At 52.1% G+C, this 18,383-nt stretch overlaps 5 protein-coding genes across 5 annotated transcripts; 3 read left to right on the top strand and 2 right to left on the bottom strand.

Moving 5' to 3' along the window:
* Positions 1-543: 543 nt before the first annotated feature.
* Positions 544-3,309, top strand: ACET3X_000539 (uncharacterized protein; the record flags this gene model as incomplete). The annotated part of the gene is made up of 1 exon (XM_069447846.1): positions 544-3,309. The coding sequence occupies one exon, from the start codon at positions 544-546 to the stop codon at positions 3,307-3,309; it is 2,766 nt and encodes a 921-aa protein (XP_069310781.1).
* Positions 3,310-4,220: 911 nt separating this feature from the next.
* ACET3X_000540 (uncharacterized protein) lies at positions 4,221-8,173 on the bottom strand (the record flags this gene model as incomplete). Its single annotated transcript, XM_069447847.1, has 2 exons — positions 4,221-6,329; positions 6,380-8,173. 2 exons carry the CDS (start codon positions 8,171-8,173, stop codon positions 4,221-4,223), a joined length of 3,903 nt encoding a protein of 1,300 aa, XP_069310782.1.
* An 814-nt stretch (positions 8,174-8,987) lies between these two features.
* Positions 8,988-9,808, bottom strand: ACET3X_000541 (uncharacterized protein). The gene is made up of 2 exons (XM_069447848.1): positions 9,502-9,808; positions 8,988-9,448 (listed from the first exon to the last, which is right to left on the bottom strand). Exons 1-2 carry the CDS (start codon positions 9,747-9,749, stop codon positions 9,094-9,096), a joined length of 603 nt encoding a protein of 200 aa, XP_069310783.1. The 5' UTR covers positions 9,750-9,808; the 3' UTR covers positions 8,988-9,093.
* A 150-nt stretch (positions 9,809-9,958) lies between these two features.
* ACET3X_000542 (uncharacterized protein) lies at positions 9,959-10,764 on the top strand. Its single transcript, XM_069447849.1, has 2 exons — positions 9,959-10,363; positions 10,412-10,764. The coding sequence occupies exons 1-2, from the start codon at positions 10,121-10,123 to the stop codon at positions 10,532-10,534; spliced, it is 366 nt and encodes a 121-aa protein (XP_069310784.1). The 5' UTR covers positions 9,959-10,120; the 3' UTR covers positions 10,535-10,764.
* A 3,050-nt stretch (positions 10,765-13,814) lies between these two features.
* Positions 13,815-18,179, top strand: ACET3X_000543 (uncharacterized protein; the record flags this gene model as incomplete). The annotated part of the gene is made up of 11 exons (XM_069447850.1): positions 13,815-13,902; positions 14,258-14,351; positions 14,405-14,522; positions 14,585-15,621; positions 16,958-17,027; positions 17,080-17,115; positions 17,175-17,307; positions 17,361-17,459; positions 17,513-17,569; positions 17,617-18,061; positions 18,113-18,179. The coding sequence occupies 11 exons, from the start codon at positions 13,815-13,817 to the stop codon at positions 18,177-18,179; spliced, it is 2,244 nt and encodes a 747-aa protein (XP_069310785.1).
* Between the last annotated feature and the right edge of the window lie 204 nt (positions 18,180-18,383).

The raw sequence follows: 18,383 nt of genomic DNA on the forward strand, positions 1-18,383 counted from the left end.
ACGGTGTTATATAGTGTTATTGCAGCATTTACTGTACGCATGGAATGGAGCATGGAAGGGAATGGAGTAGGACGGCGCATATGGTAGATATCCTTGATAATTCTTCATCAGGTATGTGGTCTCGAGACCTAGGAATCTTTTGTGCGCGAAGTCATGTTTCAAAGCAGTTTTGATATTAGATGTAAGAAATTCATCATCATCTAATGCAGAGTTACAGTAAAAGCCGACTTGATACCTTTTTCTTCATGTGTGCTCTCTACTGACGCGGTGGGATAGCCAGGTGCCTCGCTGGGTAGGATAAAGGTAGCCCCACGTGAATACGCGTTGTGCATGGTCCGAGCTCGATTGGTGAAGGTCGCGACTACTGGATGCGCGAGCAAACAGCATTACAAGCCCAAAGCTCAACCATGAGCAGTCTTGTAGCATCCGCATATCTCCTCTCAAAACACTCGTCACTCACACACCTATGACAAAGTCCTAAATCATCGCGAACACGAACCTTGACACTGGCCTAGTGGGGCCCCTCAGCGCCTCCGTCCCGGCATGGACCATTCGACCCTCGTCTTCGCGTCCGTCTTCCCGGTTCTCTCCTTCTCGCATAGCACACCGACGCCGGTTGCGACACCAGATCTGGGTCACATAGCGCCAGGTACCTCGTTTGGGAGTCCATATGCTCTGAGGAATGCTGAGAGCCGAGCACCAGCACAAGCACAGGGACAGGGACAACACAGAGCAGTCAAGCGCAACATAGCATGGAGCTGCGCGACACGATTTCTGAGTTTGCCAAAAGACATCAACTGCACTCCGAGCATACAGAAGAGTAGAGAGGTCGAAGAGGCGCTGAGCTTTCTGTTGAATGGAGAGGGTAAGAGTGATGATGCAAAGGAAGAGACTCTCGTTGAGTGGTATACAAACGAGTGCAGGCTACACTTTGCAAATCATGTTCGGCCAGTGCTAGAAGAGCTGTGGAGGGACGAGGTTGAGCTCGGGCGGTCCTGGGACATTCTTGACGAAACGCAGTCTATCCTCGAGCAGGTGCAGAACGCGTATCTCCAACCCTTCACTGAGCACTTGCTGCCCCTTATACAGCAGAACGCCAGTAATACGACCCTTCGGCCGAGTAGACCTACACAGATCGCCAACTCGGATGCTGCGAGTGCGGCGAATTGGAAGTTCCGCCGGGATATACAAGCTGTCTTTGCACACTGTCTGCCACTACAACGATATGGGAAGACACTGAGCTATGTTCTTTACGATGCAGGATGCCGGCTGTTTCGCATATACACCCGGAACGACGGTATGCAGCCGACTGCCACACCTGAAAATACGCAGGAGTTCAGGAAGCGGATGATCATGCTGCTACAGAGTCTGGAGCGCGTTGGGCTCGGTGGAGATAGCGCACAGAAGGCCTTTGCGCATGCGATGAACAAGCTGTTTGACTCCTTCATTACAAGCCATTACTTGAAGGTAGATTGGTACTCCAAGAAGTCTATCGTGCCGCAGCTAAGATTGTGGGTTCAAGATGGCTTCTGTCCACTTGTCGAACTGGTATTGGAATGTCTGCGGTGCGAGCAGAGTAGTATACAACCCACCGAATTGACCTCATGGCAAGAGATGGCGCTGGGTAGGCTGGGGCGAGCAAGAGTCGACAACTTGTTTGATTTTGTCATCAACTGGGACAAGAGTTTGGGTGCCATTCTGGACATCAAAGAGTATCTACGAGTTTCGAACGCAAAGCAGCATCTTACTTCGAGCTTTTCCCAGCAAGTATCGAGACGACTATTACATCCTGGGGCTACGACGACTTACATACTGAATGTCTACATATCCATTATCCGGTCATTCCACGAGCTAGAACCAAAGGGCGTGCTGTTAGAGCGCGTAGCTAGACCAATCAGGCGGTATCTGAAGGAGCGTGAAGATACAGCACGGATCATCATATCAAGTCTACTTACTGATCTCAGCGATGAGACGGGCAGTAAATTTTTGTCGAACAGCGAGCTCTCATACAAAATTGCGAGCGAAATGGGAAAGCCGTTCGCAAACTATGGGCAGGATGTCGACGAGGAGCTCAACTGGAATGACATGAACTGGCAGCCGCTCCCACAAGACGCATCACCAGACTACAAAAAGTCAAAGATTGAGGATGTCATATGGTACTTGCTAACACTTTGGGAGCGAGAGGATTTTATCAATGAACTGAAGAATATATACGGAGAACACTTGCTTAGATGTCAAGACCCTGAGTACGAGAAGGAAATCCGACTTTTGGAGCTCATCAAAGTGCGGCTGGGTGACGACAAGCTACAGGCTTGTGAAGTCATGCTGCGAGACGTTTTGGAATCGAAACGCATCAACAGTTCCATCCGCACGACAATCAGTGTGCCAACTGCAGCATCACTTGTCACGCCAGACCATCGTAGCATAGAGCCTCGAACGCCAAATGGCCGACATCCGCAAACGCCTCAACCTAGAAGGAAAACACGATCAACTCGAAACACCACCCCTTCTATCTCTAGTGCCGCAACACCTCCTGGTCCCACGCTCAACGCACAGATTTTATCATCGTTCTTCTGGCCCCAGCTTCGTGACGACACATTCCGCGTACCTGCGCAGATTGATGCACTACAGAAGGAATACGAGTCACGTTTCGAGCGTATCAAGGGAATGCGCAAACTACGGTGGATGAATGCCTTGGGCGACGGTTCCATAACACTCACATTTGATGACCGTACTGAAGACTTTGATCACCTTACACCCTGGCAAGTTAGTGTAATCTATGCCTTCCAACCTCAGCCCGACAAAGAAACAAAACATGCAGACAAAGGCGGTGAGGGTGTAACACGCACTGTGTCTCAACTGGAGGAGATGTTGGAGATGGACGAAAGCCTTGTGCAGCAAGCCCTCTCATTCTGGGTGGGCAAATCCGTGCTTCGCTTCCACGCTCCGTCCACATATTCCATCATCGAGTCCCTCCCTAAACCCACATCTAAGACTGGCGCGCACGATGCCGACGCTGCAGCTGCAGCAGAAGAACTAGCGACCATCCAAGCCAACGCCACAAACAACACCGTCAAGTCGCAAAGCGAGATGCTAGAGGAGAAGAAGGATGTCTACACGGCTTTCATACTGGGTATGCTGACAAATCAGGGCAACATGAATGTGGCCCGCATAGCCATGATGATGCGAATGATGGTTCAAGGCGGATTCCCATTCGGACCTGAAGAAGTGAAGACGCTATTGGGCGAATTAGAAGTTGACGGCAAGGTTGTTGGCATGGGTGGTGATGTCTGGAGCGTCAGAAAATGAGGCATTCTTGGTAGGTGTGCTACCGTAGTATAAAACTCTAAATAAGCGCACGACTTACACATCATCAGTGACGCACGCCTCACCGCCTCGGACTACTTGCTATAAACATACGTTACACACAAACATGGCGTTCTCTACCATTGGACAATGAAGCTTCGTTGCCCGTCTATCTCCGCCTCAGCAAATCTCGCTGTACAACGTGGCCAGTAGACTCGGGGAAACTACCTTGGTACCACAAAGATCTACGGATAAGTTTGTAGATGAGACTGTACTATGGCTACACGACTCCTAGCTTCACTCATCGTGCATCAGACATTACACGTCCTATGCGAACAGCCTAGCGGCGTGTATAGCATGATGCGTTGTCGTGTAACAGACGGATAGAAGCCTCTTGAATGTGGTGGCACTAGTGTATTATTATTATTATTGTACGGTACTGTGCAGCCCATCTGAGACAAGCACTGAAGGTCGTGATGGACGGCGATTACTCAATGCAAACTCATATAATAGATAAATGGCTTCGCGTAAGCATGCATCGATAAATCTCGGAATCTTTCATATCCGGCATAAGACATTTGCCTGCCGTGCCGCATACGTACCCAGTAGACGCGGATGCGGATAGGAGGCGCAGTGCAGTTGGAGCTGCAGTAGCGTGTATACACGGGATCGATAAGCGAGGAATGTATCCATTGCTCTGTGCTTTTCGTGCCGGATGCATCGAGGCGCCCTTGCATAATCTATATGCAAGTTGAATCACACTTCTTGGAAGACACATTGGTCGGAATGCATGTAGAGAAGGAAGAAGGACGGCAGATGACCTGCTAGCGGGTGTGGGGGTGATATCCAAGAGATGTAAAGCGGTTATGATCGGTGGGAGGAAGAACAAAGTTAAGTAATGAGCCCTCTTTCCCTTACTCAATGACAAGCAATCTCTCTGTAACATCAAGAGCGCCCTCAAAATTACCGCTGATGGCATAGATGCTCTGCATTGCAAACGCCGCATCCGTGCTGAAATCCTCGTACCCCCAATTCCCATCCTGGCACTGATCTTCTGCCTCCTGTCTAACCTTGTCACTTAGCGCACAGCACCTTTCATATGCTGGAAGTGCTAGCGCGACAAGACCCAGGCTATGCCACATCCTTCCCACATTGTACTCCGCCTCTTGGTGATGGATGGCATGCGGGCTTTTGGTACGGAGATCGTAGTATCTATACACAAACGATAGACCCTGTTGAATCTGGTATTGCCGATTCTCGGAGAGCCGTTTCATAGCGTGCTGAATATACGCAACGCCAATACTCAGATTCAATACTGGATCTTCCGGTGAGATGGTGAAGGCACGGAAATAATAATTCAGTGCGGCCACATAACTACCACCGCACATCAAGACGTGCCCATACAGTGCGAAGAGTGCGGGATCATGGTCTTTGACCCGGTCGACGTCTTCGACGTTGATGTTGTTTCTGAAGCCTCCTTTGCTGTTCTTTGCATCGCGGAAATTGTACGCGGTGCGTTGCGCTGGGGTAAGAAGCGCGTAGTCGATAGTCTTGATGTAGCGCATAAGCACTTTGTACGCTGGGCCAGTCGCGAATCCTTCGGGGAAGGAACACAGACGGTTGACGGCACCATAAAGACGAAAGAGGTCTGTTCCGAAGGGGTACTCTTTTAGGAACCAGCGCGTTGCAACAGATGCCTGGCGTGAGTTATCTACAGCCAGAGCGCAAGTGAGGCGACATAACTGTAGTTGTTGGTGATAGGTTTGGGAACGATGGAAGATGTTGGCCTGAGTGGCAATATCAAGTGTAGCAAAACACTGTTCTTCATCCCCTTCGCTAGCGAGCAGGATAGCATAGCGACAGAACGCATCACACCATTTGTCGAAGTGTATACCCCAGAAATCAACTGGAGCTGAGTCTGGTCGCTCTCGTAGCTCAGGATTTGTTTCGCCGTCCTCGACATTATTCGCCACCACAGCAAGTACCATCAGTGAAGACTCTTTCCATAGATCGCCGCCCGTAACGCGTCGGAAGTAAGTCATCAAGTCTTCCTTTCGGTTCGAGAAGAACAAATCAAACGTAGAAAACTCTTCAATGAGCTCCCGAGTGATGGACAACACTTCCTGTACGGCATCATCGTCTCCTTCCTCTGCTGGTTCCCAAATCTCATCTAGTCGCTTGAAACTAGAGACGATTTCCCGATGCTGAGCTCGAGCGGCTTTAAGGTCGTCAGCATAGTCGGTTGCCAGTCTCTGAAGCTTGTTACGGAACATTCTGTTGTTGATCGCTCGATATGGTACGTCAGTACCCTCGAGTGTAGTTCGTCTCGGTTCGATATCAGGAAGCTGCTCAGCATCTTCGTCACGGACAGCCAAGAAAGCCTGGACTTTGGGCGCCTTCTCTCTTTTCGTGCGGAAAAACCCCTTCTTAGGGCGTTCGGTCGGGGCGATAAGTGGAGGAAGTTCCTTGTTGCGGTTCTCGTCTGCAGAATCCTCGTCTTCGCCGGTCTGCCCGGTAGCCTTTTGCATCCTCTTCCTGTTCCTCCGGACTGTGCTCTTTCGAACACCATATCTACCACGAGCTTGCCTTCTCTGATTATAGTAGTATACCCTGAGCTCATCATATGCCTGAAACCCTAAATTTTTGAGCTTGTGACCGTACTTGTCGCGGTAAATGGTCTCAGCACGCTGACCAGCTTCCTGCCACATGCCCTGGTCTTCAAAGAATTTCGCAAGGACAGCGAGATCATCATAGTTCTCCGCGGGCCACCTCTTCAGGATGGGGATGACCTCTGCCGCCCTTTCAGTCCTCCCTAGATTCTTGAAGCATGTGTGCAGGCCAATGTAGCTCTGCAGGTTGAATTCGTTCGATTTTTTGTCGAACAGAGGCTCGTAGAAACGCAGCGCATGTTTATCGTTGCCTGTAGCGTGAAGGGCGTCGCCAATTATACGGAAAAGATCTTCATAGTCCCAGATCAATGCCTCAGGACCATGGTTGTCTGGCTCTAACATCTCAAGGTGGCGCTAGATGTTTATCAGTGATGTCCGGAGTATAGTACGTGTTTGGGGCTTACCATAGCTTCTTCAAAGTCGTCCTTGCTCCTGCGCAACCGAAACAAGCCTAATTTCACTCTGATTTCCAACGGCAGAGTTGAGCCATATGCAGCATCCTGCGATTTTCGAACAAAGGGAGGCACAGTGACGCGTCTCGGTTCATCTTCGATATCGAACTCGCAGTCGTCTTCGAGTTTATCCCAGAATGTCTCAGAGCGCCTACCCTGCTTCCACCGGGCAAGCTCCTTCAGTCGTGTGATGCCTGTTTCATAGCTACCTGCTCGGTCTAAAAGATCAAGGTAGATGTTGATTAGCTCCCAATCGAGCTCATTATTGACTGGATCTCGGTCAGGCTGTGTGAATACATCAATGGCCTCTTCGAAGCTATTCAGCAGCTTGTTGAGGTGTATTCTAGTCTGTTTCGGAGAGGCAGTACCCATCATTGCCATGATCTTCAGTACACTTGTATCAGGGTCTTCTCCTTGCTCCTTGCGCGTTTTGAGCATCTTGAGACCGAGCGCTACGCATTTGGACGAGCGACCTAGTTGTGCCTCGATCTCGAGCTTGTGACTACGAGCTTCATAATCGTTGTTGAGCAAGATGATCTCGTTTAGACACGGAAGAATGGCAGCCGACTTGTTCTCATCCGTAAATTGTGGATGTTTTTCAGGATCGAGCTGTTGTATACGCTCAATGATATACTGCCAGAGACCAGGATCACGCTTGGTTGGTGCACCGGCCAGTAGTACAGCCAATGAGTCCTCCTCCCGACCCATCTCGGTGTAGATCTCGGATGCGATGTTGTAAGCATCAAAAATCTCCGGGTTAAGCTGAATAGCCTGCTGGGCGAACAAAAGCGCCGCTTCGTAATCTTTTGCGATGAACTTGGCGTTAGCCTGTTGCTGCAACGACTTCCATTCTGCGCCTGGGTCGGCAACAGGTCGAGGACCTCTAGGACCTTTCTCCCTTCCAGGCTTGCCTCGCTTCTTTCTGGGGGTTGGCCTAGCACCATTATTGCCGCCTCGGCCACCACGGCCTCTAGTCGAAGGCCGACCTCGTTTCCCACCACGTCGGCCTCTGGTAGGTATGATATTGGGTGTGACTGCAGCTTGGAGTGTACCTCTGCTTCTGCTCTTCCCTCGCTTGTATTTCGTTCGCTCTTCAATATCCTCAAATTCGACACCTAGCTCCATCTCATCCGGGTCGCCTTCGTCTTCTTCTGCGTCTTCTGATTCGTAGTCTGCATCGACCTCTGAATCATCCTTGTTCTCGTATCGAGATAGCTCTTCATCCTCCTCCATGGCACGCCGCCAATCATCCTGATCAGAATCTGAACTATCGAAGTCGCGGTCGTAGCGCGAATCCCGGAATCCGGTCGCATTGGTAAAGTCATCATCATCCTCTTGTCCGGGATTTGCTGGAATAAACCCCTCAAAGACCACCGGCCCACTAGTAGCATAAGCTCTATTGAACGGATCATGGAACCCGCCGCTGGTGAAAGGAGGGGGCTCTTCCTCATCTAGATCCTCTACAGCGCTGAGTGGAATAAGAGGTATGAAAGGATTACGGGCCGGCGGCTGATGATGATGAAGCGGATGCTGGAATGCAGAGGGTTGTGGGTAAATCTCCTGGGGAGAAAATCCTGCATTTGGCGGGAATTGTACGGGGTATTGTTGCCTGTCATGCTGTACATGTGGTTGCATCAAGCTTGGTGCAGCAGCTCCGAAGGTACCTGCAACAGGTAAGAAGCGTCTATTGCTCGATGACTGCCCCGGCGGCCATTGCTGCCCATAGTATCCACCATTAGGGTTCATTATGGGCTTGATTGTCTTGCACTTGTGTTAGTTCAGGCGTGTTAGTGATCAATCATTGTGGTATATAGTACCGAGAAAATGGTGGTGGTGATGGAAGCTTGGTGGCAGGGATGTGGCCGTTGCAAAGCCTGGCGCACGTCCTTCGCGCTAGGTAGCACCTGGCGTGCATCTCGGCAATATCCAGGTACCCGACACTCGAGGCTCTTTAGCAGCTGAACCCTCCTTAAATCTTGTTTTTGGAAGCGGCCTTCGTAAACGTTTCAGGTAACATGCCGACTGTATCTAGGATAGATGCCGACCTAGAATCTTGAAAGAGCCTGTTTATTGTCTTGTTAACACCGTCGTGACTGCACTTCTGGATAGTCCTATCACCTGCATCAACCCATCTAGAAGCATATACCTCATTACCCGTGCGTCTTGCGGCTGTTATTTCCAGGTTAATCACGACTATGTTACCGGAACATTTCGTCATCAACCTGTAATATGTTTCACCATATCCGCTCTCAACATACCAAAACATGACACAGCCGCCAAGTCACCTCAGCACCATAGAGAATACAGCGACCAAACAAGGTCATATGCAGAATCACAGCAAAGATTAGCGAGGAGGAACAAGAAGCAGTGGAATTGGGTATGGAGCTCAAGGTGCTGCCGTGGTTTGGAGCAAGAGATGGAGCCGTGCAAGTCGAAGATAGTAGTTCCAGATGGTTTCTCGGAGGCAGAGGAATAGAGAGCTATGAGTGTTGGTAACAGGGCAACCAGAGCCAGAGATGGGAAAGGAGTATAACGCAAATGTTAGTGTATAATGACGCATGCTTTGTCAGGGTATAGTACAATGGCCCTCAATGGCCTCCTGGAATCCGAGAGATGTTTCCAAGCCAGTGCACCCAAAACGCCGTTTATGCAAATCTGACATGCGATCAGACGTTGTTGTCCCCCTCGCCCATGCCAACCATCTCGTATTCACCAGCGCCGTCTCTCCCCCTGCCTCTGCCTCTTCCCCTAGACTCTCCGCCCTCGTCCTCTGCGACTGGTTGTGATGGCGCAGGCTTCTTGCTGCCGAAATTGATCGGTCTCAGTTCACGCCACTGGCATGCCCAAACGCCCAGTGAAGCCATAATAGTCGCGCTGCATAGCTGCAGCACCCACCAGAACAGGTTGGCGGGTATCGCGTGCGAATATAGGGAGGTGACGATCAAGTGGATAAAGTGTACAGTCAGGGCGAAGTCGAGAACGAGTTTCGAGCGGGCGATGAGAAGCAGTATGAAGATGGCACTGTAGCGTGTTAGATGGTTGCATGGCTTGGACCAGCGTGTCGTAGCACTTACCAGGCAAGGCTGTTCAGCACCCAGACCAGACCCAGCGTCCATCCGATTGTGGTATCGCCGCGGAGGCTTTGCCAGCTGAACAAGAGATCGGTGCTGACCTCGTTGCCCGCTACCAGCGCGGTGAAGACAATAAGGATGCCGGCGCATGCATAGTATGCAAGTTGCAGGAGGACGATCTGGGAGAGGATGCGGGTGGGGGAGAGATCCGCAAGTGCGCCAGGTCGTGGAGGGCGGCGTCGGCGTGGCATCAATACGCAGGCGATGCGCTATGACATGAGCACAAGGGGGAGATGTAGGGTTGAGTTATCGGAGGTGCAAGGTTGCCTGCTGCTTCACAGGTCCCCCGTAACGGTTCGGCGAAACGTGGGCACTCAGCGCCGATGTCATAGCTTTTGGGCCCGCCAAGCACGCATTCGAGATGATTGCGCTGTTGGACATGCTCCTGTCGACAATCCTACCCAAGTCTACATAATCCGACCTCAGACATCCCCCTACTGACGCACACAGCCGCCCCGAACAGCCTCGTCTGACATCCGCCTCCCGTGCGATTGACCCCCGCGCCAGGCTCGACAGTCGCCTCCACCTCCGCATCTTCTCCGCAGCCTCGAAAATCATAGCCATGGGTTGGTTCGGCTCAAGCTCAAAGGACGACGGGGGTGTCAAGAAGACAGACGGCGGCGCATTCGAGTCGCCGTCACGTTCCAACCGGAAGCAATGCTACGCAGCACGCGATGCCTTTTTCGAATGTCTCGACAAGAACAACATTTTGGATAGCATAAACTCAAAGGCCGGCAGAGACAAAGCGGCAAGCTTCTGCGCATCCTTTGATCAGGAGTTCGAGAAGAACTGCGCACACAGCTGGGTACGCTGCATTCCTACACGGCAACAGCAGTGCACTAACAGTCTGCAGGTCGAATACTTCAAGAAGCAACGAGTTGTAAACTACCAAAGAGAACAGACGATCAAAAAGATCGAGATGCAAGGCGGGGAAATTACAGCGCCGCAACTACCACTACCGGGCCAGAACAAATAGATGAAGCATGGCCAAACAGTCCTAATAACGCCGCTCACGACCAATGTACTATATGTATACTACTCTCATAGCGCTCGGAAAAAAGCGTTTGCAGCTGCCACACACAAAGGCCTCCCCTGCACTCCTAGACGTTCTACACTAAATAGGATATGTCACCCACACGCTATGCCTTTGAATCCCATGCAAGACATTGCGTCGTTTACCTCCGACATCTAGAACAAATAATCGTGCATGAACCTCACACGCTCGACGCGGAGCTGTAACCCGAACCAACCATCTAGCACACTACATTACTCAAATTGTGACTAAGCTCGCATAATGTCGTCACTGTGTCTTGGGAACGCCGACCGATGTAGCCTAGGTATCCGAGGCGTCGAGCCGCGCCTGTCAAGTCTACTCCTTGCATCAAGGGGGTGTTCATCGCATAGACGCAACGACGAATCGGGGAGTCGCGGGGCCTAGCTTGTCCGTGCAAGCCTACGCGCGGGAGTTGTATCGACATGCAGAATCGTAGCGTGAGTAGGGAGACCAGGCCGCGTCTTGGCATGCTGTCAAGTGTTGTCTACTTTTGTTTGTCACCATACCTCGAAACGCATGTGGACGTTTGTCGGCAGTTTCCTTTTGCCCGAGTCTTGTTGCTGACAGCAGAAACTCTGCTGTATAGGGGGCACGTGCGAGTCGTCAACTCTGTTTCATACCTACCCCTCATCAGCACAAGAGCCTGATCACCACGAGTATACATCAGCATCGACACGTCAAGCCCAAAATCCTCCATGCACAGAACTAGCAAAGTGCAAGGGCATGACAAATAACTGACCACAAGACAGCGTGTTACCCAATATTGTTGATTAAAACTGATTGGCTACTAAAACGTGCAGGTTTTAGCCGCATAATCGAGCGGCAGTAGCAGCAGTACGCCACCTGGTTCGAGTCCTCGGGTCGCCGAGATCTGAGCTTTGTCTCGGTTATCTGTGCATACAGAGAACCCCCACCCCACCATTCCAAGACTTCATCCGAGTCAAGTGGCTTGTTTTACCCCTCCATTGGGTTGGCGTGTCTCGGAAGGATCCTGCCGTCATGTGTACGTGAGAGAGAGAGAGAGAGAGAGAGAGAGAGAGAGAGAGAGAGAGAGAGTGTGTGTGTGTGTGTGTGTGCGTGTCGGTTCGTGTGCTTCGTGACCATATCCCATGGTATCCAAAATTCGATAGCAGTTTTGCATTGCTGTGAGTCGGTTTACTTTTACCATCGGCGTCGTCGCCGACAATGTCTGTCACCACTTGGTCGGCCAAATAGTCGCAGGATCGAACTCGCGCCTAAAAATCTCCACATCGGACGCGCATCCTTTGCTCGGCGACCCAACCATACTACTGTCGATAGCAAACACGATATCCTGGAAAGCGCCATGGAACTCCTCCTCTTCGAAGAGTAGTTTTCTCCACATCCGCGCTACCTCCTGTGCTGGGTTGCGAAATATAGGCCCTAAGCCAAACGCCCCCAGCACTAAGTTCCTATGCCCGCAGTAGGATGCGATTCGCAGTACTGCCCGCATTTTCTCCTTCATGAGCTCCTTCTCTTGTGCGAACGAGTATTTGCATCCGCTCTCGTCGAGCTTGGGACGTCGCACCGGTGCAACCGATATCACAGGGAGAGATGCTATGTCTGTAAAGGTTGCGTAGTCTTGATCTGGGCCTGCTCGGAAAACGACTGCGGCCCGTTAGTGACGTGTGACTCGAGACGAGCGTCGCTGTTATCTCAACGTACAGACTTCAGGGGAATATATGCCGCCTGTCTGTGGTATGGGGTAGTAGTTTTCTTCTCGGCCCAATTGCGCGTTCCACGGCATCGTCAGAGCATGTACGAGATTGCTTCTCCGCGCGAAGCATTCTTCTGGTGCCATGAGCCCGGATTCCCAGTCCCCTCCAGCGCGTTTCTCGTTCGCTACGTTGATCACTGGAATCCGCTTGCACTCTGAATCTGCGTTGACAGCGCTTTGATACCAGCCCAAAGCGTAGTTCACTGGGTCACCTTCCATGACTGCTACTCTTGTGCGTTGTGATGATCGTTTGTCCACGTTGATTCTTATTTGTGCTGAGTCGGGGTATAGATATGAGGTTTTGGAGTCTCGAATGTAGTGTTTCCAGATGTGTGGCATCCATACTCGTTTTGCTTCGGCTGCTATCTCTGATGGCTTGGGTCTTGATGGCGGCATGGTAATGAAATACTGTGAATAGCTTTTGATCTGAATTCTTGTACGATAATACGGAGAGTGAGGGTATGTATAGTACCAGCGTGAAACGGCTTCGAAGCAAGAAGAGGTAGGGAGAAACGACGACAAGTCCGTGACCCTACTGGTAAGAGGGTAGGATATCACTTGAGCAATTACTCAGGAGCGTGTGATAACGCAGCTAAATAATGGCTCCAGATCCAGCCGGAGACTAAGCTGGCGCATTTCCGCTACGCCAGTTACCAAAACGGTAGTCGTCTGCGGGAATCGAGCCCTCCCCTGTTGGATGCAGTCATCGCGGGTGACATCTACACCAGCCGTAGCGCAGACCTGCAGGAAGATGGGACATGAGTCGTATACCCAGGCAATTTAGGGTAGGCACAGTGGCCGATGGCCGGTAGCAGCCGCGCCTTGTGATCGAAAAACCCATCCTGGTCCTGGGGGCGATGTTGTGCGCCCGCGCAGCTGCCAGGTACCTTGAAGCCACTAAATGCCGTGTCGGGTTTCTGGGAGTTGTTGGAACAGGGATGTGTGACTGGATCGATCGTCCAGACCTTGAAGCGATCTGCATAGAGTTAAAAGCGGGTTAGAAAGATCTGGCGGCGTTGAGCAAGCCGATGATGACAGCTGCTAACCAAGATCCTGCACGATATAGCGGCGCAGTGATAGCGTCGGCACTAAGATCTCAGATGCAGGGTAACTGTACTTTGCTCGAGTGCTGGCGTTCTACGAGGCGTCTTTCTCACCGCCAGGACATGTTACACGAAAACGTCCAGTAACAAACAAGTCTGCCGCTCCTATGACGGGTGCATGCTTCCAGCATCTCGGCGTACGATGAGAGTTGTACAAACGGCCGTCTCGCTTGGTGGGGCGTGTCTTGGTGTGCTGACTGGGGGCGGAGTAGAAGAGGAAGCTGGCCCGTCCAATGATGGTGAAGAAGGTCACTCAGGAGAAACACGACGGCACCAGGCTCCAAAGTCCATCGGCGCTATGCTCATGGGTCGCAAATCTCGTGCACCTTCATGGTCGGTCCTTGGAGCACACAGTGTTTCAGCCATGGCTGAAGTATCACAGTCACGATTAACGAGCCACAAGAACGGTACGGGCGAGGCCCGCCAGATCCTAGCGCGTGGTCAAAGCGTCTGTACTTTTTTTCCCAGCCCTAAAGGTTTCATGGACAGCATACCGAGAGAGGCAGCTGTTACTACGCTACATAGCACACCGCACATTTCCTACTGGCTAATCGAAATTGGCCGACGCGTAGATGGGTTGGCTCCTGCCTGTTCAAAGGAGTGTTATCCGCCCCCAGCACTTACTTCGAAACCGGGGAACCGCTCTGCCTCGCGCATATGCGCCGTCACTATGTCGTCCTCGCTGCAGTTCAACCTTCTGCCCAAGTAATATTGCTGAGCTACTGAGGCCATCCCCACAATCAATCTCCCCTCAACGGACTCCACAGGACAATGAGGTGCTGACGATAAACGGCTACGTGCGGACAGTGCGCAAGCAAAAGCGTATTGCATTCGCTGCCATAGGAGATGGCTCGACCCTGCAGACAGTGCAGGCAGTGCTGCCCCCTCAACTAGCGGAAGGGTCAGTAGTCCACTTCCATATAATCTGTAAGTACTGACATGCTGTGCTATCAGTCTCTCGACTGGTGTTGCAGTGACAGTCACAGGAAAGTGGACACCCTCGCCAGGTCAAGGCCAGTCCCACGAACTTCAAGTCAACCAAGTGCAAATACTGGGCGAGAATGATGCTACAGTAAGTTGGTTTGAGGGAGCGTTGGAGTCGTCTCTGGGTTCTGATCTGTATTCCCACTGCAGGCCTACCCAATCCAAAAGAAATACCAAACGCCAGAATTTCTGCGCACCCTCCCGCATCTTCGAAGTAGACTGCCAATCAACTCTCTTCTGTTGCGGCTGAGGTCTCTAGTCACGGCGCAAGTGACCAACTACTTTGCGGAACATGACTTCGTCCAGTGCCATCCACCTATCATCACATCTTCCGACTGTGAGGGCGCCGGAGAGGTATTTACTGTTGCGCCTGAGGCACCATCGCCATCAGACGAATCCTCTTCCAACCAGATCAAGAAGCACGAAGACATGTTTTTCGGCTCTCCCAAATACCTTACCGTATCTAGCCAGCTTCATCTAGAGGCTTTGGCTCAATCAGTAAACAAGGTCTGGACGTTGTCCCCAACATTTCGAGCCGAAAAGAGTGATACGGCTCGTCATCTCAGCGAATTCTACATGCTGGAAGCAGAGCTAGCTTTTGTCGACGACGTCAATGTCGTCATGGACGTCGTGGAAGACATGTTACGTTCTGTTGCGTTGAAGTTACAGGAGTCAGTTGTGGGCCAAGAGCTCCTTGAGGCAAGGGCACGAGACCAGGATCAAGAAAGCACATCCGTGTCGCACGCTATCCTCGCACAACGGTGGCAAGGGCTGGCAAAAGGTCCATGGCCTCGAATCTCATACGCGGCCGCGATACAACACCTCAAAGACGCAGTGGCCCAAGGCAAAGTGGAATTCGAATATGCACCCGGTCATGAAGACGGCCTACAAACCGAGCACGAACGATTTCTGGCTGAGAGCTTGGGACGCAGTGGACCCATATTCGTCACTGACTACCCACGCAATATCAAGCCTTTCTACATGGCGCCGTCAAATGACGCGACAGCTGATGAACCGACTGGACCGACAGTCGCATGCTTCGATCTACTTGTACCTGAGATTTGTGAACTGGTGGGAGGCTCTATGCGTGAGCACCGACTAGCAGAACTCCTAAAATCCATGGACGAACAGGGCCTCCGACGAGCGTCGGATGACTCTACCGACGCACCAGACGGCTCCTTGCAGTGGTACGTGGACCTCCGACGATACGGCAGTGTACCGCATGGAGGCTTTGGTCTCGGATTCGATCGACTCCTGTGCTACCTCGCTGGTGTGCCTAATATCAGGGACGTAGTCAGCTTCCCCAGGTGGCACAAACGTTGCGACTGCTGATGCGCAAAACAAAATATAAGGAGCTCCGGTGTCCCGGATCACGGCATCGCCAGCTGTTCGCGGACGTGTTGCCTCGTAACGTGCCATGGCAGATGGACTGGATAGCATTGCTAGTTGCAGGTTGCGAAAACCGCGCGTTCATTGTACTTGTGCGATGGACAAATTGCTGAACGATAGCAGTTGACGATAGTCGAAAATGGATATAGTAACCTCGGACCAGTCGAAATTGATTGTGTCGGAGGCGCCCGCAGATGTCTACAGTGATACGTGTAGGTGTGCCCTGCCATCAGTTCAGCGTCGACTAGCGATATAAGCTTGTTGTTTGTTCATTTGCTAGACACTGTGCTAGGAGCACTTAGCGAGCAGGAGCTCGGCACCGGGCTTGAGCGGACATGCACTATGCAAACTATTCCAAGATCGGGACATTGTTCGGCATGCAATTCTGGATGCGCTAGCTCAAACCCGGCGTCTCTGCGGGGTATCGTGAGTGAAGTCAGGCTTTGCGTACAAGCAAGCGTGTGGCGACAGGACACAGAAGTGTGGCGGCCGGTGTGTGTGTGCGGGCGGAGATGATCTGATAAGATATAGCTGAGTCCAACTATCTCCCCTCCCGCGTCCGAGACACCTTGGCTGAGTCTAGCTATCGCATTGATGATGTACTTGATCTCCGCGGGCACCTGTCAGCCATCGTTGCGCATATGAAGGTTCGTCGCAAGTGGCCAACTGTGGCCAGCTTGCAAAAGACATCACGATGCATAATTCGCCAGCAGATGAGCTGGCACGCGCGTGTGTAGGTTTGCCGTGCAGGCTCCGGCATCGCTGTTGGTGGCATGGGTTCGTTGAGCGTAGATGCGAGAGAGAGTACCTAGTCGCCGGATTTTAGGTCTGACGTCTCGGCGTTCGGCTGAAGTCATCTCGCGCTTCCGTTAGTTGCAAACAAAAGTAACAACTTCAATTTCGTACCATTGCCCACTCACTTTGCCCGCCCCTCTTGCGACGACTTCCGAAGCTACCATATCTCGCCCAAAAACAAATACCACCATAGTCGCAAATCTGGAATCCGCGGCGCCAGTGACAGGCCGACTTATGGCCCCCAATGATCGGCCATCAGTTCCTATCGAAGAAGAACACGAGTACAGCTCCATTGCACCACCACACATGGGATACACCCGTCGCTGACCTGCGCGCCAGTTATGAAGCGCTCCCGCCAAACTTCTCCCTCACGGCGAATATGCTTGCAGGCGCATTTGCGGGCGTCGCCGTACGTCCCCGACGTCGCCGCCATGTACACATGTCCACTGACTTGACGACAGGAACACTCGGTGATGTACCCGGTCGATCTACTCAAGGTGCGCAGCTTTTCATCAAGCTCTTCATCCACGGCCGACAGTGCGCTGACTTGGGGCAGACCAGGATGCAGATTGTCAACCCGTCGCCGAGCGCCATGTATAGCGGCATCTCCAACGCCATGGTCACTATATCGCGAGCAGAGGGCTTCTGGTCATTATGGAGGGGGTTGTCGAGTGTGGTAATGGGTGCAGGTAGGCAACGTTGTGTGCAGAGTTGGGGGTCAGACCGAACTGACAGCGTGCAGGTCCCGCCCATGCCGTCTATTTTGCATCGTACGAAGCCACCAAGCACGCCCTCGGGGGCAACGAGGGAGAGAGCCACGAGCATCATCCCCTTGCGGCAGGTGCACACAACCACTACGACGTACAATCGGGGGCAGTTACTGACTATCAACAGCTGCCAGTGGCGCTGCGGCCACCATCTCCAGCGACGCGCTGATGAACCCCTTTGACGGTAAGATGCGCATCACGGCTTCGCTCCGCGCCTACTGAACCTCGCAGTCATAAAGCAGCGCATGCAAATGCACGGTTCCGTCTACAAATCTGTGCCTCAATGCGCCCGAGAGGTTCTCCGCACCGAGGGAGTTGGCGCCTTCTACGTCTCGTACCCCACCACACTGTGTATGACGGTGCCATTCACCGCGCTGCAATTCATGGCGTACGAATCCATGTCAAAGGTCATGAACCCGACCGGCCGTTACGATCCCTACACGCACTGCTTCGCCGGAGGAATCGCCGGAGGGTTTGCAGCGGGGCTCACAACTCCGCTCGATGTCATCAAGACGCTATTACAAACACGCGGAAATGCTAGAGACGCAGAGCTAAAGAACGTCTCTGGTCTTTTCCAGGCAGCGAAGATAATCCATCAAAGGGAAGGATATAGAGGATACTTCCGTGGTCTGAAGCCCCGAATTATCACCACCATGCCAAGCACTGCGATTTGCTGGTGAGTCCTCGTCTGCACACAACCAGCTTGTAACCATCTGACAGTACCTAGGTCTGCATATGAAATGGCAAAGGCTTTCTTCATTCGGAGGAGCACCAACTCTTCCACTGCCATATAGGGAGACGACGATTTGACTGATCCTTTTTTGAACCGTTACGAGAGCTCTCCAATGCTACGCACAATATACGCATAATCAACGGAACGATATACGCGCAGTGTCGCGGAGAGCAGCGACCATGGCAGTACTGGGCATTCAAGGCTAGGTCTAGCATTTTGTGTTGCGTGGGCAGAGGAGAAAGCTGTGTCGCGACGCTTCTCCATT

The sequence above is a fragment of the Alternaria dauci genome, chromosome 1, assembly GCF_042100115.1.
Source record: "Alternaria dauci strain A2016 chromosome 1, whole genome shotgun sequence".
Taxonomy (NCBI): Eukaryota; Fungi; Ascomycota; class Dothideomycetes; order Pleosporales; family Pleosporaceae; genus Alternaria; species Alternaria dauci.

Excerpts from the sequence above, each read along its gene's own strand:
- ACET3X_000542 (XM_069447849.1), top strand. The coding sequence starts at position 10,121 with ATGGGTTGGTTCGGCTCAAGCTCAAAGGACGACGGGGGTGTCAAGAAG. Across the intron at positions 10,364-10,411 it reads AGAACTGCGCACACAGCTGG|GTCGAATACTTCAAGAAGCA; the intron begins GTACGCTGCATT and ends AACAGTCTGCAG.
- ACET3X_000541 (XM_069447848.1), bottom strand. The coding sequence starts at position 9,749 with ATGCCACGCCGACGCCGCCCTCCACGACCTGGCGCACTTGCGGATCTC. Across the intron at positions 9,449-9,501 it reads GTGCTGAACAGCCTTGCCTG|TGCCATCTTCATACTGCTTC; the intron begins GTAAGTGCTACG and ends AACACGCTACAG.